The sequence below is a fragment of the Topomyia yanbarensis genome, chromosome 3, assembly GCF_030247195.1.
Source record: "Topomyia yanbarensis strain Yona2022 chromosome 3, ASM3024719v1, whole genome shotgun sequence".
Classification (NCBI taxonomy): domain Eukaryota; kingdom Metazoa; phylum Arthropoda; class Insecta; order Diptera; family Culicidae; genus Topomyia; species Topomyia yanbarensis.
Window position 1 is genome coordinate 251,936,883 of NC_080672.1, and position 23,513 is coordinate 251,960,395.

The following is a 23,513-nucleotide window of genomic DNA, read 5'->3' on the forward strand; positions in this document are numbered from 1 at the left end:
AACGAACGGCTAGCATGGAACTGAGCTTTTGGGCAAAATGGTTCAAAATTTACAAAACAACAGTCCCTCACACAACAAATTTAACCGGGAGCGAACGAAGCCACCGCTTGAATGCGCCTTCGTAAAATGTTATTTTATCAATTGATTATGGTCCGTCCTGCTTTACTCCGTTCCCATTGCAGGCGCAGCATCCAAAGGCGAAAGAGTGGATGATTGCAGCAGCTAACGCAAATTACCAGGAGCTGGCCAAGCTCTCGACCGACCATCCGCATCTGGTCAAGTTGCAGGTGAGTTCGCCTTTTCAATGCGCTTTTGCAAACCCAATTTATTTCACAAGACTCCCTGTGCCCACCATACAACCATACAAGCGGTGCATCATACCACACACGGTACCAAACGCTTCGCAATTGCTGAAACGACCGCTCTTGGCCAGTTTTGGATTTGGATGGTGGTAAAATTACTGGTACTGGTTAATTAATTAAAACGGTTTATTCAATACTATAGGCCAAGATCGACGAGCATTCGACCGGTGCCTAGAGAATTTCGGTTTCAGTCACGGGCCACGGCTGGCCATTTTGATCTCTTTCCTCTTTCAAATTTATTCGTTTGTTTTTCATAATATATGTGGCTAAAATTCATTCATAAATTTCAGTTTCGGTTTATTGTTTTATTGTTATTGCCCATCGATTTTGAAAGGGTGATGTTCTCTCTCTCTCTCGCGCTATTACAACAAGTGCCAAGTTCCGAATGCAATTTCGGCAAACACAGACTGGAGATAATTTACTCCCTCCAACCAACTTTTGTTGAACTGCATCGGTATGGGGCGTTTGCACTCGTGTCGCTGCTGGCGCCTATGCCCCTTCGTTTGATTACATAACTCAATGGGAGCATGTTTGTTCATTTGCTGACGATCGAATCGACCATTATTGGAACGATAATTCACAAATTTCCACCATAAATCGTTGGACTCAATTAAACGATTGTTTTTCGCAACACGTGTCGAATTCTGTATTTGTCTAGTTGCTGACTCGTAAATTGTGCCATTGTATTTCACTGGAAGTCTGTAGTGCTTTCATGTAATTACGAATCGACGATTGATTATGAATGTTTATCCATTTTATTTTCCATCAATATATCAATATATGGGTGATTCAGAGTTATTGTTGCGTATTTCTAGAAAAAAATATTTACAGCTGCTTTGCACTTCTCGATCAGTTATACTCCATTGTAAATGTAAATCTCATCTTTTTTTTCTTGGACTATTGTTTTTAATGACAGTTTTTGTGTCTGTTGTGTAAAACTTAATTCATTCATCTTTCGTTTAAGAAACCAAGCTTAAACCTGCTATGTTTATTTCAATGTCACGAGATCAGAACAATTTTTCGATATTTGTGATACGAATAAAATCATGATACACTGCAATTATATTTGTATTTAACATAATTAGGCACTTGATCATTGGTGCTTTCAATCGATATGAAGAAAAAAACCGCAGTAAAACTGCAACAAAATCACAATGACGCTCCAAATCGCTCCCATCTGTCGTGCCATGTGTGCCCACCATCAAGCCAATTTCAATTTAAAAATTTCAACCAATTACGCCCGTAAATTGAGAGGCGAAACTCTCTTGACAGCTAGCAGCCAGCCGATGACGACCATTGAAGGCGAGGAGGAAGACGACTACCACGATGGATGACTGGTGACTCTTCTTTTGTCTTTTATTGGCATCGGTGGCCACTTGCGCCATGCCGCGCTGATCCATTACATCTGGGTGGCATCAGAGGCAGCCGAGATTGGCACCGTCAGTTGACGAAATCTTTCACCACTAACAACCCAGCCACGTCCTGTCAAAAACGAAGCACCGGCAGCACCGAAATGACGACAGACTGCCATCGACGGCCATTATTTTGATGGGTTGAAACGACAACCCGCCTGAGACTTGGATGACGATGGCGACGACGACGACGATGACGACGAATACAACAGCGACGGTGATGGGAAAACAAACAAAGCCCATTGAAAATGAAAATTTATTCTGATCGCACATCATTTTGAGTTCAAGCCGAAAAATTTATATCGAAGGATGCATAAAATTTTGGTATTACCTTCAGTTGACATCTTCGATCTTGGAATGCCTTCTGTGGTGCTTAACCTGTTCATGAACCTTTAACATGCGCACTTAAAAAACCTCTTAAGAGCGTTCTGTTTTGTCCTTTAGATGCCGCATCGTGCACTAAGTACAGAACGTTGTGATATTCTAGTAAAATTGTCTTAGGAGTCCATCATTAACACAGCTTTGTGCTCAATTTGAAAAGTTTTTGTGACAACATCGCCTCATTTCATGATTAGCCAAATCACTTTTCAGACATGGCTTGGACGCTCCGTAAGCCACGTAGAATTCTGTTTGACCCCGTGGAGGTTTGGATCTTCACCTAAATGCATGTAGATTAGACCGGCAACAATTTTGATTTTTTTCGGAACACTGCTAATTCGAATGGTAATTGGTAATGGTAATCATTTGCAAAATATAAGCCTTTTCCGATAACTCTGGTTCACCCACAAGAGGTTTCAAGTTTTCATAGTAATATATATGGAAACTCGGAAATAAAAACATAAATTCCAATAAATTTCACAGTAACTCTGCATACCTCAAAACTTACGGTCGCGTAGCTTATTTTATAACGAACAGCTTTGTTAACCTTCCGGAAGTCGCGCTAGTGCACTGAGTGCACGCTGCTCTGAAAATCTAGCGAAATCGTCTTAACGCATCAGCGGCTGCTCGTTCAGTGGGCTATTTACGCGACTTTCGGAGGGTTAAAGATCGCATATTGATTGGAGGTTCCCCTAAAAAGTTATTTTACTTTTAAAATCAGCGAATTTTTTTGACATTTTTCCACAAGCGCCAGATCGTTCTGGTCTTCGATATTTTAATTCTTTGTTAAATTTTCCATAAAAACTCTACGGCAATTGATTTTTAGAAGGAATTATTTTGCGAAAGTCAATTTTCCCATAGGTAATCCCATGTAAACTCAGAACAGTGGGTGCAAAAATATAGTTTCGTTGATTGAGCTAAGAATTTGGACTTAAATGGTACCCAAAAAGTTACTTAGGGCAGGAATCCAATTTTCGTCACACCCTACTGTACAAGTTGTCATGCGATTGAGAAAATTCAAATAGTTTATCCTTGTTTTAACAGTTATTAGTTTGGTTAGTTCGGTTTGTACGAAGAATGGCATGTACAATCAGGAACCACATCAACTCGAAAAGAAACGCAACCGAATGGTGCTCGAACCCGTCACCCTCAGCGACAATTACTAACAAATCACACCGCGCTAGCTCAATACTCCTCAAGGCACCGCAAGTTCATCGCTGCGCTGGCATGTATATAAATCGGCTGAAAGGTTGTCCCAAAGATCAGTATATTTGTCCACAACGTAATAATCGTTTAATATAATTGATGTAAGTTTTATCTCGCTGTGACTATATCGGAACAAAGTTTGGCCTTTTTAACTGCACTTGCTTGGTTTTTGTGCACAGCAGAATACAGGAACCATACCATCATTTCCGTCTGGCTAATGGACACCGCCAAAGCGAACACACCATTCAACTGAGACTGGGTACGTTTTAACTCTTTCTCTCACTGCGCCAGCACGTCATCAGTGTCACACAAATTGAACCGTAAATATTCCCTCTCCGCTATTCCCACGTTCTGCCCAACCAACCAGCTCCCATCAGTCTTGAGTGCGCGGGATGATGATTGTTTCGCTTCTTTCGTGGCATCTTTTGCGCCTCGTCCACGTTGGAATAATGATGCGCGAGAGCTCCATCCTTCAAAACAACGTGGTCTCTTCGTTGTGGGCAATTCCAACGCGCCAGTAAAGTGCCATGCGGTTTCCATATCGTAAATTAGATCTGTGCCACATATCTCACTCTGCCATCGCATAATCATCACCGGGAGTCGCATCAACAACAAAGATAGCAGGAAAGAACACACTGTGAGTACCCTTAAATAGGTGGACTCGCATTATTTAAAACCCGCCACCTAAGCTAATGATGAAAGTAAAAGCTGTTTAGAATGGTTGGCTTCCGAAAAGAATTTGTAGCACTACTAAGAGGTGAGGATGAATCAAGCTGGGTCTTGGTGTGATTCTTAAAAAAATCAGTAACTTTTTTAGCTTTCAATATTTGTATACCGGCGCCAAGAACCATTCTTATTATAAACTACTTTTTTCAAGCCGGAGCTTGAAACCATTCTTATTATAAGCAACTTTTTTCATTAAAATAAATATTGTCCTTTAAATAAAAATTAAAAAAGATCCTTTGAACATTAAACAGTCGCCAAAAACTTTTTTTGATAACCTGGGAAGTGATGTCGCACATTTCTAAAAATCAATCCGACATCAAAGTAAACCATGCAATATTTGATAAAATAATTTTCATGAATTACGACCTACGCCACCATGATTTCAAAGCCAGGATCTGAAACGTCACGTTAAGGTCAATACGCAATGAACAGAACCGATTCCATTCAACACCACTTTGTAATAGTCGAGTACGTTTTATTTGATGCATCATGGTGTAAAGTTTTTGTTTCATCTACATGTTCAAAACAACACTTTTCATCAATTGAAAGGCTGGTGTACAAAAGGGGCTAACCCCACATTGAGTCTTATGGAAATTCAAGTTTTCTCGTTCGTTTTCCGAGGTTTTAAGAAACAGTAGTCAATCGATTCGCAATCAGTAAATGTTGTGTTGTAGCTCACATATCGGTAAACTCGATATAATACTGTTTTTAGTTGGGTTGCATTGTACGTTGACGTTTCGGCCCACACAGTCGTTCTTGAAGGTAAGGGGCGTTTATACACTTGCTATGTATGGCTTTTTTTCTAACTAATATATTTTTCTTGCACAAATGTATATTATTGGGCATATTTTTTTGAAAACTCCAGTGAAGGTGTCATGTCTCTACATTGAAAGTTCTCCTAGCAATAGGGGATTAAGAGAAAAACGGTATATTGTGGTCGGAAAGTTAAAAATCGTTGAATCAATTGAATCTTTCGATATAGAGTTAAGCTGTCTTCGGAAGAGTTGCTGCATGACACTTAGCGCTTTATTTGGTTGAATCGCACTAGTTCGGTATTCTGTCGCTAGGGCGGCGCTGTTATCAACTTTTTAATGAAGTCTTCGAGAAAGTTGTAGGTGCTATCCTTTTAAACATATCTTCTGAAGATGCAAACTTTGTAGGTCCGGTACGTTTTGAGATAGAGAAGATTTTAGTTAAAACATTTACTTACAGGTTTTGTTTTCAAAAATTCGCGATATTTTAAAACCTGTAAGACATACAAAGTTGGTATCTTCAGAAGGAATACTTATAATTACCCCTTAAGTACTAACGCAGAACAATCATTTTTAAACGAGTTAATATTGTGCATATATACTTGCTACATACGTTTAGACAAGTTTGAGTGATTAAACCGGTGTCGATATTTTGCTTTAATTCGATTCTCCTTTAATGGCTTACAAATTTTTGTCAGGATGAACAAGACCGATTTTTTTCAAATTAAATATTCTAAAAAAACATTCGTTGAGGCGGCGCGTAGTGTTCGACCGTTGACTCGCTGCATCGACAGCTAAACTCAATTGGAATTGTATTTTTTAGAAAACTTCATTCACAGTAATCACTATATCTCAGGAACTAATTTACCGATATATTCGAAATTTTCACCAGTTGTTTTTATATCAGCTACTTTGTGTATAAAAAGATTTTGCATTTTTCATATAAAGAAAGGCTATTCACTCTAAAATTGTCTTTTTAACCGAGGCCGAGTGTCATATACCATTCCACTAAGCTCGTCGAGTTCGGAACATGGCTGTGTGTGTATGTGTGTGTCATTTAAACTCACAAGTTTCTCAGAGTTGGCTGAACCGATTTATACAAACTGAGTTTCAAATGAAAGGTACAACGCTTCCATAAGCTGCTATTGAATTTTTGGTTGATGCTACTTCCGGTTCCGGATTTACGGGTTGAAGAGTGCAGTCGCACAGCATATTGCCATATAAACTGGTATCACCATGATGTCCAAATAATGTAATACATATTAAAATGGGTGCAATATTACTTGCATTTGCGGGTCTAGATCCCTAATGATCAATCAAAATAGCTTCGACCACATTGGCCATCTATGACGATTCATGGTGCCCCCGGAAAGTCGCCAAGTTCCAAAGCACATGTCATATATATTTCCTAGAGAATTCTTTGCCGATTTTTACAAACTTGATTTCAAATGAAAGATATAGTAATCCTCTAGATTGCTATTGAATTTCATTCGGTTCTGACTTTTGTTTCCAGAGTTACAGGTTGATTAGTAAGGTCACATTGCAATTTCCCATAAAAACCGTTGAAATCATAATATGTACCTCTGAGGCTAAAAATCTATTGGAATGAGTCCCATCGGTTCTTCGGTGATGACTGAACCGATTTTCTCAAAGCAAGTATCAAATGGAAGGTATTTCCCAGTATTTCAAAATATGATAACATTTAACTCGTGCTGCTCAGGCTAATTATAAATTATACTTTTTGTTTCAAGTTTTTTTCAGCGTCGACTTTCGTGGTAGTCGAGGGATACAAGCTAAGTGTAATACGAATGTAATAGACATGTCCACAGTTATATTGAACATAACCAGCTAAAGAATCATAGTTTGGATAAATGAGAAAGACAAAATCGCACCACTAGGTGAATTAAAACAGGTTTTTATTTGAATGATTGCTTAAAATTTTTTGATGGGAAAACCCAATTTGTGCTGTTCTTGAAAAATAAGCTGGGCAATAATGAGTTAATTTGTTTTAGGTTATATTGTTTAGTTTCCGAGATACGGGTGATTACTGTCAAAACACGATTTTCCAAATAAAATGACTACGTCATGATATATGTATGCCAGTAGAAAGCTACTTTTTCAAAAAAAAAAAAATTACTTTATGTAGCCAACCAATTTTCAAAACGTAGCTTTATTACTCACATTTAGTGATTTTTGAAGCGAGGACAAGATGCATCGAATTCATCTCATTTGTTTTATTTGTTCTTTCTGTAATTTATTCCATTCATTTATTTTTTTCTTATTTAATTTGTTTACTAGTTTATTATTTGATATATTTTATCCGTTTTTTGTTCATTTTATTTTTTTGCTTTATGAATTTTAATGAACTAATTAATAAAATAAGTTTTATATATTCTACCCTGCCTATAATCGTAAGTCAGTCCCATGTAGATAGGGAATCCCATAGAACATGGGACTGACTTGCTATTATGGGCAGTACCGATTTTATTAAATTCTAATATATATTTAAATGCTGATGACTGTTGTTAATTATTCTAAAAAAGTTATCGGCTGAACCAGTTGACATAAATCGGCAAAACGAAGTATTGCTTCACAATGCAGCAGTTTCGGTGATTTTATTTCACTTTTATCGAGGAGTTGAAACAATTCGTTTTTTTTTGCTAAGTGCGTTTGTACCTAAAACTCTTAATAAAACAAACGAACCGTTTCAACTCCTTGATAAAGGTGAAATAAAATCACCGAAACTGTCGTCTTAAGAAGCAATACTTTGATTTTGCCGTTTTATTTTGACTGATTCAACTTGTTTCATTCGTGGAATTTAAATGTTTTATTTGTCTAATCTCCAAATTAATTTATTTTATTATAAAGTAAATCATCTGCGACATTATGTTTCGCACCAATAGATCAAACCCTCACAGTTCCATAGTTTATCGTTTATTTAAAGATCAGTTTTTTTCTATGTACATAGAAACATATTATTTTTCTCTGAATACTATGTTTCAAAACATTTAATTTCCAATCTATGATGTTCATATAGCTTAAGCAATTGTCAGAAAGCCGCCAAAGTTTTGATCATATCTCAGCTAAAATACGAATCAATGCAATTTGTGAATCTTTAATTCCAAATGCAAAAGTTACGAAGTGGGATACTCCCACCTTCCAATGCAGCCTATTCTAATATTTGAACCATTTAGAATAAATGCTTCACCAAGCGACGAAATTCATTCATTATGGCAGCCAACATCAGTGACGCATTATTAGCATCTTAATGAGCGAGAAACTTCGAAAAAGGGGGAAAATGCGATTCACCGAGTACCACCATAGATTTTTGGAAAATGTGACGATGAAAAATTAGTTTCCCACTATTAGCGACGGGGTGTAATCCGGGGGAATAGCGGCAGCGGACTTCAAACCATGCTGGTGTATTTTCCTTCAGATTATTAGTCGGAACATAAAATTTTACTTGCCACTTTAGAGAAAATGCGTGCTGCTCCAAACGTTCGCTAACAGAACGAGTTGACTGATGATGACAGTTTTCCGATGGAGAAACGTCGAACGCAACTAAACGGACAATATTTCTTCCGCTGTGATTGTTTGGAGACTTCTTCTGGCATTTTTATTGTCTTAGAGTGATGTTTGGTATTATTTATTATCTATATAACCGTTCTGAACTTCACATGTATGCATATTCATGGGTGTAGGAAGGGTGAGGAAAGGAATGCTATAGATTTTATTTATTGCCTGAAACTTGACGGCATCGAAGTGTCGCCGCTTCCACTGCTCCGGCTACGGCATGTCGAAATGCTGCAAAAGAATGTGACTTTTCAGTTAGCGATACTCGTAAAAAATAATAGCTTTGATTTACCATTTTGCTCCAAGAATGCCAATCCGGCTGCGGTCGAGCCGGCTGGGCTTGTTACGTCATCTTTCAACTGTCCTGGGTGCCGACCGGATTCTCGCACCAATTTTCCAGATCCCAACACAGTTTGCGATGCCAGTCGATAAGCTAAATCGCGTGGCAGTCCCATGCGCACTCCTCCGTCTGCAAGCGCTTCTATCAGCACAAAAATATAAGCTGGACCACTACCCGAAAGGGCAGTGATGGGATCCATTAGATATTCAGTTACTTCTTCACAGGTACCGATCGCTTCAAAGAGAGATTGGGTTAGAGCACAATCATCAACAGTAGCAGTCTTGCCGCGAACATACACTGAAGCTCCACTTCGAACTAAGGCGGGTGTGTTTGGCATAACTCTTATGACACGTGCTTTCGGCGAAAGAGACTGTGAAGCAAATTTGATGATTATGGTTCTCATAAATGTCGATGTTTAGTACCTTCTCCAATTCAGCAATTGTAACTCCCATGGCAATCGAGATAAATAATTTCCCTTCACTATTAGGACGAACATTTTCTAGGACGGTTGAAACAACCGAGGGCTTGACAGAGACGAAAATTACTTCCGAATTTTTCACTACAGGAAGATTCTCCACAAATGTTTCCGCCCCAAATGATTTAAATGCCTTGATGTTTGGCTCGTCCGACGGATGAAAGCTAGCGGTCATGTTCTGTCCCTTCGTTAGTCCTAGAAAATAAATATTAATTAATTTTAACGAATAGTTTAACCATTGATATTATCGCAGTAGTTACTCTAGTTATATGTATAATAACATATTTCATCTTTCACTCGAAACATTCGCAACTGACGATCGCATGATCATGATACACATCAACACAGCGAGACATCAGTCTGAATCAATTATACAAAGAACCTATTGGTTCAATTTCTGCATATTGTATTCCACCTGTCTTGAGTCAATGCAACAACTATCAAACATGCAAACAATGAAAGCGGTAATTTTTTACTATAACTTTTTTAACTTTTTTTTTCAATTTCCAGAGAAGTTTTAAAAACACATTTTTACACAAATAAATCTGGTCGCTATCTCTTCCAGGATTTATGAATTTTGTAAGAACAAAGTGTATAAAATTTGCTCAAACTTTGGATTGGAATTTTGTCTGTATGTGTGTGCATATGTGTTATTTATAGTTCAAAAGCCAGGCCAATGTATTGAAACTGCGTTGGACTCACGTTTCTGAGAGGCATTTGGCGTTCCGCTTCGTCGAGGTCGGTCTTGCGATTACGGAGGAGCCCGGTTCGCTGAAACCTGGTGCTACGTCACGTTCTACTAAATTGGTCCCCGGCGGTGGACCTCGTCTACTACGACGGAAAGTTGTCTTGTGGCGGAGTTTCTCGCAAATTGATGTGTTGTTTCACGGCGGCTTTCTAGTCGGCGGCGTTATTATGTTGGTCCCTGCGCCACGTCATCAGCAGCCTGGAAAGAATACTCGTCACTACTCTGTTGACCGACTGTCACACCAGACCCCTTTAAATTTCTTCCAATCTAGGGCACTCGAAGATTCCCGAGCAAATTCTCATGGGCTCAGACACAGTACAACCCCTTGAAAAGGCCATAAATATGGTCCGTACTAATAAGCTGATCCCATTCAAAACACTAGTTATAGTTATCAAAACACCATGCAATGGGGGTGAAATTGGACCTTGATCATAGAGGTAATATTAGTTTTGCATTTGCTCGGGTTACCTGTTCCAACGTCTCTTACGCTTTCATGCACTCCGGGAAAAGGGGTGACGATGCATTTGCAAACCGATGTAGGTGTTTCTGGAAGCATCCGTGCCCGGACAAAAACTGCTTCAAATAAAAGTTAATCTCTCCGTGCTTCCTATGCACCTACGTCGACACATTTGGGATGAGTCGGTGAGTCCACCTTCCTTTCTCCATTTTGTCCCAGTCTTGCTGTCACTTGGCAAATGAATCTAGTCTGACCAGCCTCCTTGCATTTCGTGTGTTCCTCCGCTAGTAGCATCCCACGTCCTCAGTCAGCGTGATGCAGATGGGGATCATCCCGACAATGACGCATATCGCTTCCGACGATATCGTTGTACGTACGAGACACGAACAGCCATTGGGCGGAACGTGCTCGTCAACTTCGTCCAGTTCCACTATGAGTTCAGCGCGGAAGCCCAGGCCGGTACGCCATATCTCAGTATTTAGGATGATATCAGAAGACGACTTGTGCCGCATTTTGCGCTTCCGATGTTCGACATGGTCCCTGCCAATGCGTTAGTTGTCCTCGCAGCCTTCTCACATATATTGTCGATATGGCTGTTGTAATTTAACCGATTGACGACCATAATTTTACAATTGCTGACCAGCACTACCTCCATCTTGTGATGAGCCAACTGCAACTTGACGTGATTCATCCAGGTTTCCACAAAGCCTAGTTTTTATTCCGCCAACATCTCCACTTCCGCAAAGGCCCTGCTGGTTATCGCCAGGACAATGTCATCTGCAATGCCGACAATCTAAACTTCCTTGTGCAATTCCAGTGATAACACTCCGTTGTACATTAAATTCTTTAGCGTTTGACCTAGTATGGAGCCCTGAAGTGTACTCCCGCCGTGAGCGTAAATGACCTCTGCCCCATGTTCGTCTCTTAGACCAGTATTCGGTTCTGAAAGTATCTTTCCAGAACCTTGCACATGTTGTCCGGAACCTGAATTCTGTTCTCACTTTCAGCGTTGCCTGTCAATCTTTTGAGAATCATTATTTCCTGAAATTTACCATGAGTATCCAGCAATGGTATAGGCCGATACGATGCAGGATCTCCTTTTGGCTTCCCAGGTTTTGACAGCAACACCAGTTTCTGGATCTTTCATCTATCCGGAAAGTTGCCTTCGTCCAGGTATTGCTTTGAGTTTTTTTGTCCAGCTGCCTAAACCCCTGCCTTTTGAAGTGTCGCAAATTTTGAGGTTTAACTAAACAATCTATAACTTCCGGAAACCAGCAAAATGCTTTTCGCTTTTCTCTTTATAAAAAAACTATTACTGGGCAGTATAGATTTAAATTTACTCTCGAAAACTTTTTTTTCTTGGACTATTTGACTTCTGGAATTGTTTTATTTCATATATGAATTTCATATAAACTTCAAACCTTGAGCGTGAATAGTTTCAACAATCGAGCTGACATTTTGAAGTTGTTTTACTTAAGAAGTTTTTCCATGTAAAATCTCATTTTTTAAATTTGTGCAATCGGGACCTAGTTGCATTTTACGATGATTAACAAAACAATATTTTCACTCTTTCACGTCGGTTATCCAAATAAATTTCGCGGTGAATGATAAGCATAAAATTTGCGATCAACAACCGGTAACAAAAAAAAATAACAATTTTTTTCTTTGCTATTTTACTTTGGCTAGAACTCTTCCGAAGTACAGTAGCACGTATACATAATAGAACAACATAAAATGAAACGATTCCGATAATGCACTATGATTTTATCGCGACTGTTTCATTATCCTCACTGTTCAACTGTTACGCTCTATCCTACTGTTAAAATCTGTAATGTTTTAATCTATTTTCAACCTTAAACGCGAACTCAATGGTAATGAATCCATGCTTTGGATAGGCTACATTATCTAAACAGGAAACATGTCCTACATTATACCTGCAGAAATGAATCCGTTCGCCATCGCCTGTGCCATTTTACCTCCACCGAGGAATCCAATCCTAAGCAACTTGCTCATTTGCTTCACAATTATTTGATCTAATTGACTACTTGTTACCCTAACGATTCGCGTGTAGCACAGATGTTATGCACTTTGTTACTGGATTACACTCGCCCGACAAATAGTTTGCCCTGAACGTGACTGCGAAGAGCTCAAGAAGATGATGAAGTAATATAGATCACGATTGAGAAATAAATCCACCGTCCTTTCTATATCATTAAAAACGAATAGTTCCAATACCATAAAGCTATGCACTCATTGAAACAATTCCAATGGAATTATCATTTATTTTATGATTTCTTCAGAGCTTAACGCTTCTATTTATTTCTTTTATTCATTGTAGTAATCGAAAACTCCGAACTTTGTATTAAGTGAACGTTTTACCACATTTACTCCGGCGATCAGTTTTATTCAATCCATTCTGGATTGAAGCTTATTAATAACTTGTACACAGTACCAAGGTACTGATAACGTTTAATACTGATAATAGCTCGGAATCTTCCATGCACGGAGTGGATGTTGAACGTCGTTGTATTAGAGAGTCATAAAAAAAGAAATAGGGTAATGAGCCTATTTTCGCCATATTTCAATTATCTCTCTATCCATTTGAAGCCGTTCGTTAGAACAGTGTCGTCAGCCATCTTCGTTCAACGTGGTATAGCGACAATTGGGGCATTCGATTCGAGTTTTCGTTCCGCTCAAATACGATCTTTTCACTGTTTGCAGGGTATTTGTGTTTTTGTATTGGTTGTTAACAACGAAGCAAATTTGTTGATGCTAGTATATACTCATTCCATCGATTGTAAGCCGAGTAATTAATGTACTACTGAGGCACCCTTCCTAATATGGTGAAAATAGGCACTTTACCCTATTGCTTCAATTTTTATTTGCCTACAATTTAGCTTTTTAAAGTTAAAATTGTCAGTGCCGAAACTCTCGCCTGGTATGAGTCTGACCACGGTTAGATCCCTAAACGAATAGATTTAAATTAATCTATTTCGGCTAACGAGCCCTGATATATGGCACAGCTGGCGGGACGTTGTATATGAACAACATCTCAATCGTCCGTCTAGGTGAGAATATGCTACCGCCTATTATTGCCTTTAGTCGCCCTGGATCATCCAGTGAAAGTATGGAAATTAAACTACCATGTGTCAATTCTGTCAATATAGTGCCTGCTATAGAAAACTGTACGGAAGAATCTACGAAGAACACATATTCTACACTCAAATCCAGCGTACGAAGGCTTCAGATAGAGGCTGGAGTTTTTGTTGGACTTTTTGAACCCCACGTATACAAAGTTCTGAAAACGCCAAAACGTTGTGGCCAAAAATGGCGTTGCTATGGCCGAAACTATTGGTTCACTGAACCGTTTTGCGTTGTGTTGCACAATAATACTTATATCATGTCCGCAGTGGCGGATCCATGGGGAGGGTCCTGGGGGTCCGCCCCACAGGCGGAATTCGAACCTACAATCTGTCTCCTGCTCAATACACTAATTCTTATGTTGTCCCTGTGTGTTAACATCCCTGAGAGTACACGTGATTATCCAATTGACAACAATAATAATCATCCGCCTCCCAAGTGAGATCACATAACTTCCCTCACGCCAATCCAAAACTATTCTTTGGAAATGTTTATGATCGTAAGAAACCCCGTCCTTTGATACTGTGATTTCATGGATTAGGGTGGGTGCTCCCATAGTTAAGTTGTACCAATAGTTGCACTAGTGGGTTATACGCCTAACTAAAGTACAAACCATCAACAAATATATTTTTATCGATTCATCGCACTAAAATTATACGACAATAAAACTATTATCCTTGAAATTTGCTCAAATAACTATTGAAAACAATGATTTTCTTCGAATTCTATAGTTGATCTAATGTACCTATTGCAAGTCCCATAAGAAATCAATGGGATTTGTACATTCACCCTAATACCCATACATATTTTGAATCGTATTTTTAGCAGAAGAAGAAGAAGAAGATTGCAGCAAATTTGTATAATTTACTTTCGCGGACAACTATTCTGAAAATGCCAAGTCTCTATCTCAAATAATGTAAAAATTGACTTGTAATTTGAGGATGACCCTTTAACACACTCAATTCGGCTCTACAATTTCCCAATAGCTGTGTAGTAAGAAAACTTAGAAACATATCTCAGTAAAGTCAAATTTGTTTGCTGATTTTCAGTGAAGTATTTTCCTAATCTCAGCTATCAAATGTCACTTTTACTGAGATCTCACCTGTTAAGATTTTGGCAAAAGATGCGAAATAAACTGAAATTCGGCAGAAAAAATGTAGTGATAACGCCTATTCTTAATATTTTTAAATATCATTACTACGAAATAAGTATGAGACCGCCACAAAAATTAACCGCTCAATCGATTGGTAGTTAGCTCTAGAAATTCCAGGCCAAACACAAACTTGTTTGGTTGCTTCTGGTTTTCTGCTTTTAAGGTTGTATGGAAAAATATATGAAATATTGGCAATCGAAGCAATAAATTCAGTAAAAAATGCTAGTATCATGTGATGTACCCCAACATCCTCAAAAATATATTTCAGAATGTAACGATTAACATTGCCGAAGACTGCAAATTGATCCATTTTGTAGTAAAAAGATATTCTATTGTAAAGTTTTATGTTGTCTTCTTTGTCGCACATATCACGCGTGTTTTTTGAAAAGGGCCAATAAGCATACTGTCAAAATTCACTTTGAAGGGAAATTCCGGACAAACCATTAATCGCAGATTATAAGTCATAGCAGTAGACGACAGAGAAAACTTCTCTTTCATAAAATGTTAACATCCATTCTCGGCGAGTTACGGTTTGTCCGGAATTTTCTCTCAAAGTGAATTTTGACAGCATGCTTATTGGCCGTTTACAAAAAACACGCGAAATATTTAGAATAAGATATTTTCCAAAATTCAAACTTCGACGTCAAATGACTGTCCGGGAATCTCCAATTAAATATATAACTTTCAACAAAGTTGTTTGGAGTTGAAAAAGCTACACGGCCTTAAGTTTTGAGATATGCTTAGTCAGTTGTAATTGAATTTTGAGTTTTTATTTTCGATTATGCGTGAAGTATTGCCACTTGCACTCTTGGGAGTGAAGAGGAGCTATAAGAAGAAGTTCATGTTTGGCATATGGTTTGTGGAGATAATTACCATTTGATAAAGAAGTATTCTAAAAAAGTTGCATATCTTATAAGTATGTTCTGAATTGATGTTTGAATCATAAAAAACACAACTTCTTGCAGAATATTATTGGGTTACCTGGTATATTCTCAAAGTATTTCCGAATCATGAATACATGGCGCTATTTCTAACATACACTAATTTGTTATAAATAATGCTACGCGCGATTTATTAGATGAAATATTGTGGTAACAACAATACAAAGAGATTCAAATATCTATCAACGTGGAGGAATTTAATCTCTATGTACAAATACATTACTTAGAGGAATGCCATTAATTTGAACTGATTATATTATATGATTTTATTAATTATTGTATTGACTGTATTGACAATATCTGTGCTTATTAACTTTAGTGTAGTATTTCCTTCTTTGTAAAATGAGTTGTTCTTTTTATGACTATTGCTACTATGACTATTGAATTCAGTTTTAAAAGAGAGAAATATAAGTATTAGTATTCATGGCATTTGGCCATATGACAATTGGCCAAACAGCATTCGGGATGTGCGACGTTAGGCATAAATACGTTAGGCATAAGTACGTTAAGCATAATAGACGCTAGGCGTAATGGACGATTGACATAATATACGTTAGGCATAATAGACGATTTACATAATGGATATTACGCATAATTTACAAAAAAACATAAAACTAATCGCAAGGTTTTATTGCAGGGATTGCAACCTTATGCTCGTTTTTTTACGGTTAGCAAAAAAAAATACGCTTTGCTGTATACAATTACATACCCTCGTATAGCTTTAACGAGAAACTGCATAATGAAAAACACCATTCGAGATATTTATTCCTTACAAGTGTAGATTTTGTTTCCTTTTAGATTTTTGGAAAAATAAAAAGGTTACCCCTCAAATGGCAGGATGAGTTGAATACTTTCTTCATTTAAGAGGTAACCTTTTTATTTTCCAAAAATCAAAACAAAAATTATTACTTTACTTTGGCCAAATTTTCATAGAGATCGAAAGTTACAGCGCTTCGAAGAGCGTTTCGTAAACCAACAGCAATGATAACTAAAAATTTTAAACTCTATTATCTTGAAATGTTGTTTTTTCCAAAAATCACGATCATGATTGCTGAAAAACTACCTAACCGATTTTTATTTTTTTAATTGTTCGCAATTAATTTTTCATTTTTAATTTTAAACTTTCTTCAATTTTTTCTCGCTAAAAGGTATGTAGAGTGAACAGTTTTGATTCAAGCACATTAACGGACCACTTCAATGTTATCTGTGATAATAGCGCATCTGTATGTTATCATGTTTTCCTATGTATTGGTAATGTGCATTGCCTCCATTATTCTTTGATACCTAAAATAAAAGTCGAAAAACATTTAGAAACGCTCAGCGAATAAAAATATTTATCCGTTACGAAGATTTCCTGTCCCAAAAATCCGCATCTCAGTTCAGATCGCCGCAGTATGGCGCTCTCTGACACTGCAGCACTCTGGGTCATTTATCTCCGTAACTAAACAATAGAACTCACTCAACGTACCTTGATCCCTTTATGATAAGTATTAGAAGCTTTCCTAATTTATAGTTCCCTGAAAAATAGTGCCGAAACAGGAATTTCCTGTCCGTAAGTTTTGCGTAAAAACATGTTTGTTTACATGTCCATCGGCAACACTATAGCATATCAGAAGGCTTTCGAGCACTACGTGAAAATCATTAGATTGTGGTCAAAATTGGATATGTAATCTTGCGAAACACACATATTGCATCATAGTAAAATTTAAACATGAAATAGGTCTTTGAGAGTAAGTTTTATTTCGGAAAAAGTAATACAGGTAAGCGTTTATCTCATTTCTTTGAAATAAAGCTATGAACATTTGCTAGCATAATTGACCATTCATTATCGACCGTTTGTTACAGTGTGAAAGCTTTTTGGATAAAATCATATCTCATGGCCAGCTAGCCACAGTTTCGCTTATTTGTTGATATAAATTACTTGACTTGCATTGATGTCAAATTCTAAATCTAGGCCGCAAATTGAAAAGGGTTTATATTACTTTTGGGGAATCGATGTTTTATTTTTTCACATGCTACTAAGGCCAATGTTGTACATTGTACCTGTAATGTAACTGTATGTTTATTTCGGAGATAAATTTGTATCAGTATAATAATTGCAATGTAACAAGCCGACATCTATCATATTGCACGACAAATAACATGTGACTTTTGTAAGTACTCTGTATAACAAAAGATAAACTCAAGTTTACCAGGTACCATACAAGCCTATTCGAATTGATGGTTAATTGCATGCATGCTTGGCACAATCAATCGAAATAAACGAGGTGTATTGTCATGGAAAATTCGGCCACGTTTGACGAATAAAATGAATATATTCGTTTGATATAGACCGTTATTTTCAACTACTTACGAGGATTACCATTTTTTCATTCATCTTACGGACTGTGTGCAGGAGCATGGTGTACGATTACGCCCCTTTGCCATATGTTATACGCAAAAAATCGTCAAAATGTGTCAATTTAGGCGTCAACAAAAACAAAGTAAAGCCATCGTTCCCAAGATTCGACGCAAAACGGAACAACGGATGCAAATCTACCGAATTTATGAATTCTTTTTGAATGGACCTCGGACATTTCATTACTGTTTTGTAAAATCAGTTCTATATCTCTGTACTGCCAGGTCAGGTACGTTTCCACTATCGGTAAAGGGTTACAGCAGCGTGTGATCGAGAGCTGGTGGATGAGTAAACAATGCGAGGTCTTGTTTGTTATATTATAAATAACTGAACAATTGTTTTTGTAGCTAGCGACCCTTCTAAGACAAAATTTTGAAACAAATCCACGAAATGGTGTGGTTTATGACATTCAGTCATGATACTAGTCAAGTGAATAGCGTGTTCGGTAAGAAACGACCAAGTACTATGCGAACCTCAGAAACACGGAGAAGAGACAGAGGCTAGTGATATTGTAGTGCTGCCAAAGGACCAAAGCACCCTCAGTGTTTTCGAGTGGAAGATATTGTGAAAACTTTATGGTGGACAGCAGATATAGCATAAACCATGAAGACAACCTATGGAACACGAATTGCGACAACTGCTTGAATAACTTCCCCGTCGGTCATATAACAACAGCTGATCCAACAGAAGGACAAGAGATGATCAGCGGGCGAAAAAAATCGACAAGATTGCAGGTGATATGTAGAGTCTTCCTTTCCTAGGACGACGTACGGCCATCGACTATGAGGATTAGATACGCAGCAATGGTCATCCAATGAGACTTTCGTCGTATGTTCATGAACCAATCTGCAAATACTTTCAGTGTCATGGTGTTCATTTTTTGCAATTGTCCTATATACTGAATGTCTGCTTCGAAATCTCTTGAAAGGCGCGGATACATCATAGTTTATAAATGGATTGTGAGGTACGCAGCTCACCTGGGTCCGATTCGAAACCATCGCACGGGTTTTCCTAACCCTGGTGATAAAAAGGAATCTATGTTGCAATTCATGTAAGAACCCAATTCGGTTTTTTGTTAAATGCTGAAAAAACTTTAGGCACGCATCTGAGATCAGCTTCATGCAAAATCGACATTATTCGCATGTTATTAATACGTGTAACAACTAAAGGACCTTTTCAGATGTAACGCTCATTTATTTGTAATGCGTGTCTTGTCAAAACCCATCATAGTAATCAACAGTGTTCCTAAAATACTTTCATCGTCGATATAATTTTTCCGTTGAAGTGGTCCCTTAAATGTATTACCAATACAATTGTATCCAAATATTGAAAAATAAAGCAAAACAATGAACAAACATTAAATTTTGGAAACTTACAGTATCAACATTAGGGTACGGATTTACGTTTGTGACGATACCTATTTTGCTTCGGTAACTCTTCGCAGTATACGAAAAAACTCACTTACAGTTCCCGTAATTCTACCTTTGATGGCCTCAAGAATATAATCATTGCACTAAGTAATATACTCCCATTTTTTTCTTTCATGAGCTGTTCTTTAACGTATATATTTGCTTCTTGGCTAACAATGGATGTATGTAAGAACTGCGTTATTTATTCATTCAATACAAATTAAATTGATTTTTAAACAAGAGTGTTGAGCCCATTTTAGTCTTGTACCATTTACCGGTTGTATGTCGAAGAATTAACTCAAACTAAGTTTCCGCATGCCAAGCATTCGGTTTGCATCGTTCATTTGAGCAAGGATATGCAGCAGAATAAAATGTTGATCGTATTTGATCAGCTTCCAGAGTGATTCTACAACTTCAAAATTGTTCCGTTAAGTGATCCATTATGCCTAACGTATATTAAGCCTAACGTCTCTATGCCTAATGTAGTTATGCCAAATGGGGCACACATCGGCATTCGGCCAAATGACAATTGAACTGGAAACCTGTAGCATTGATGTTAGGTAGATTTTTAAGTGCTTTGCGTAGTTCGACGAGGAACTCTGCGATCAATGATCATTAGCAGAATTGGAAATAGTGCATGCCCAGACGCAAGAACCAACATTAAAGTACCCTCCAGAAACCTTAGATCACGTAACTTTTTAAGACTAGACTTTCAGCGCACCGAGTACGGTCAGAACGAACCCATAAGGGCGATGCATTTCGATTTTTATGTTTCTAGTGATGTTTTCAAGAATAGACTTAGGAGATTGACTTAGCTTATAAGATTATGTGAAAATATTTCTGTAATGTTATTGCAATGCTGTATACCTTGTATGTTAATTTGTTAATTTGTAATGTCAGATCATTGTAATTGTAGAAAAAACGTGCAAAAAGATTATGGATTTTTACGCGCATTCGAGGTCTGCTTCTGAAGTGAACCTTGGAATGGGTTTTTCCCATACAGCAACATTAAATTTCATGTAGACCAACATGGGTCAGATGAGAAATGAAAATAAAATAAAATAAAAAAAAATAAGCTGCACTATATATACAAACTTACATCGAAAGGCATTTAAAATACAACAGACTAAAATGAGAATCAACGTTCTAAAGTGATATTTAGCAAAGAACCTGTGAGAGGTCGGCTATTTCGGGGCATAATCTGCTCTCACAGGCAATGACCAATCGAGACAGATACTCTTTCTACCACGATGATGATGATGGTGGTACGCTTTCTAGTGCTCTAAGTAATTGAATCCTCGGATATTCGTTCGAGGATACAAATGCAATATAGTCAACAAGCTAGTAGTAGTAACTTTATCACATCACACTCCTGTGTGCTAAAATCAATCGACATACTGTAAGCGCTGGTAACCATGCAATAACAGATAAAGAAATAATAATCTTCAGCCACACATTCAACGCAATAATCATACATTCTACCAAGTAAAAGTACACCGCTTACGGGTTAGCACTAACTGCCCGATTTGAGTTAGGATTCCCATAAGTAATTAACCAGATGTGTGTGGCAAATGAACCATAAGTCAGATCCAGTGGCACCAACAATGCTGGCCAAACACTCTCGGAAAGTACCTACATACTCACACGTACACGACGAACATTGGCCACACTCGACGAGTTGGATCGAAACCAGCACAAAGCAGCGAAACCCAACAGCATAATCAGCAGGTGCAGAAGAACGATCCAACACTGCCGCAAATCAACGCAAATTTTACATTTATTTCGCTTAATTTGGTTTATTATGTACCCATTATAAAGTTAATTTAAATCTGAAATATGTGTTTTTGGCCACATGTTTTTAATGTGGTGTATTCTCGCCTGGAACGGAAAAGGGGATAGAGTTGGCTTCATAAGGGGTTTCTTTACAGCGTGTGACCTGGTGACAATATGTTGTGCTAATTTGAAGATATTGCACCCACTAGTGTTGCCTTTATCTGTGATTCGATAAACGTCTCTGTTTAGGAAGCTATCGTAACACATGTGTGTTTTTTTCTATTCCACATTGCTCTTCCAAGAGTGGAATCAGATGACTTAAAAAACAGATATATCACACTCTAAACGTTGCCAATAGCACCCTATAAGTTCCTTAGAAACAAGCAGTTGAAGAAAGTGAAACCTCATTGTGACCTCTGGACTAACACGCTCATTATGGGTTTACATGTAAACACAAGTGTTGCAACGCATCGAACTGCCTCCAGATCGTCTTACAAGTGTCGAACGCGCAGCTCCAGGCAGCATTCTGCGCTTGTAAAACACTGATGGCTTCCTGCCATCTTCGACCCGGCGCTAACAAGTCCTTTGCAGCATACACGCAGGATTTATGGTCTCGTTCGTACCCAGCCGCCAGCCAGTGATGGCTTTTCGCCACGCACAAGCATATGTTTACAAACAACACTTTGCCAGCTCCCGCGTTCCACTTCAGTTTCTTTTCCCCCTCTTCCTTCAATCCACTGTGATTGGCTTTCTCGGAATTCATTTACAAATGATTTGTTGAGTAGTTTTCGGGACTCGTCGTTTACGGTCGACCGCTTGAAAATTGACACCCTGAATCTGTAAGTAGGTAGCTTCTTTCTCGTGAAACGTATGAAGTGGCACTTTTTCACCGTGAAAAGGTCCTTGAGAGCTCTCAAAACGTTTCGACATGCAACTTGATAGCCGCTCAAAAATTGATTTTTCCGAGAAACGAATGAAAATTCTGGGTCTGTTTGAACTAGGTATTTAGAAACAAAGTGCGATTTTCTTGTAATCAAAAATATGATACTTTTATATAAATCACTAATTAATGAACCTAGGGCATTTCAGCATAAAGAATTTAGCCATTTTTCAAAAATGGACATCTCTTTGTTAAAGATGTCGACAAGACGTATTGATGAGCTCCGACTTTGATGAAAATTGGATATGTTTCGGTTAATTATAAGATTCGCATTTTGAGCGGAAATGGTGTAAAACTAGCATTGAAAATCCAAGGAAATAGGTCCAAATTTTAAAATCCCTCTAACTCTTATTTGGCTTGATTAAATCTAATTCTGTTTAGTTTTTTAAAGGGTTTTGGGAGGAGTTGAAAATAGGTTATACTTTTTCGTTGCGTAATCGATGCATATTCATATCTTAATTTAAAAATTTTACTTGTGAAAATGACATTTTTAAAACCGTTGTAGCTCTTTATATTAACCTAATTAAGGGTAGATTTGCATATATGAATTTTAGAGTAAACTTAGGACTATAGGGGAGATTGGGGCTAGTTGGCGACGTTTTCAGTTTTTATTTTTTACCGGTTTGATTTTGGTAGATCTTGCAAAATATAACACGTTGCATGAGAGGGCAGACTGTTTGGAACATCTCTCAATTTTATAAAAATGTTGGAGACGTTGTCTTCATTTCTAGAGACAAAAATATGTGACGCTGAAAAGCCGTCAACTAACCCCAGCCTCGGAGTAAGTTGGCGGTATGTATGGGGTAAGTTGGCGGAATGCCAGAAAATAAGCAATCAAATGGGAATTCTATAGCATCAGTTATCGTTATGAAATGTGCCGACTGTCTTTTCAATAAAGCTGTATATTTTTCGACGCCTTTCATTAAATTTTAGTCTCAATACCCCGTCATTTTTGAAAATTCGTATGCAAATTTTCGAAATTCTTCAGACAATTGGCCGAAATAATTGTCCCCTGCATTGACGAGAGATACAACAAATAGTTTCTCGTACTTAGGAGTGAATTCCAGAAATGAAAATATTTGATGACTATTTTTGCACTGTAAATAATACCGCCAGCTTACACTGTAAATAATACCGCCAACTTAGCCCAACCGCATATTTTATAAAAAAGAGTTTAAAAAATCACTTTTGTATATGGATAGGTGTAATATCTATACAGATACTGAAAGCTCTTTTCACGCTCTATTGAAAAATATAATCATTCGGGGTATAGATTGAAAACCACCTTAAATTACACAAAATGTTTAAAATTAAGAAAATTTACAAAGT

The 23,513-nt window shown here is 37.7% G+C and overlaps 2 protein-coding genes across 4 annotated transcripts in view; one reads left to right on the forward strand and one right to left on the reverse strand.

Moving 5' to 3' along the window:
- LOC131687743 (uncharacterized) overlaps positions 1-23,513 on the forward strand; it is a 261,534-nt gene that overhangs the window by 81,714 nt on the left and 156,307 nt on the right. For both annotated transcript variants that reach the window (XM_058971833.1, XM_058971834.1), the window contains exon 4: positions 183-287. In XM_058971833.1, the coding sequence (XP_058827816.1) occupies positions 183-287 (105 nt within the window). The remainder of the gene's footprint in view (positions 1-182; positions 288-23,513) is intronic.
- Positions 8,467-12,827, reverse strand: LOC131687744 (pyrroline-5-carboxylate reductase 2-like). Of its 2 annotated transcripts, none has more exons than XM_058971836.1 (4): positions 12,809-12,827; positions 9,172-9,419; positions 8,702-9,119; positions 8,467-8,640 (listed from the first exon to the last, which is right to left on the reverse strand). In XM_058971836.1, the coding sequence occupies exons 2-4, from the start codon at positions 9,397-9,399 to the stop codon at positions 8,567-8,569; spliced, it is 720 nt and encodes a 239-aa protein (XP_058827819.1). In that variant the 5' UTR covers positions 9,400-9,419; positions 12,809-12,827; the 3' UTR covers positions 8,467-8,566. The 2 variants fall into 2 exon arrangements, with proteins under 2 accessions (XP_058827819.1, XP_058827818.1); XM_058971835.1 differs by lacking the exon at positions 12,809-12,827 and adding an exon at positions 12,364-12,635.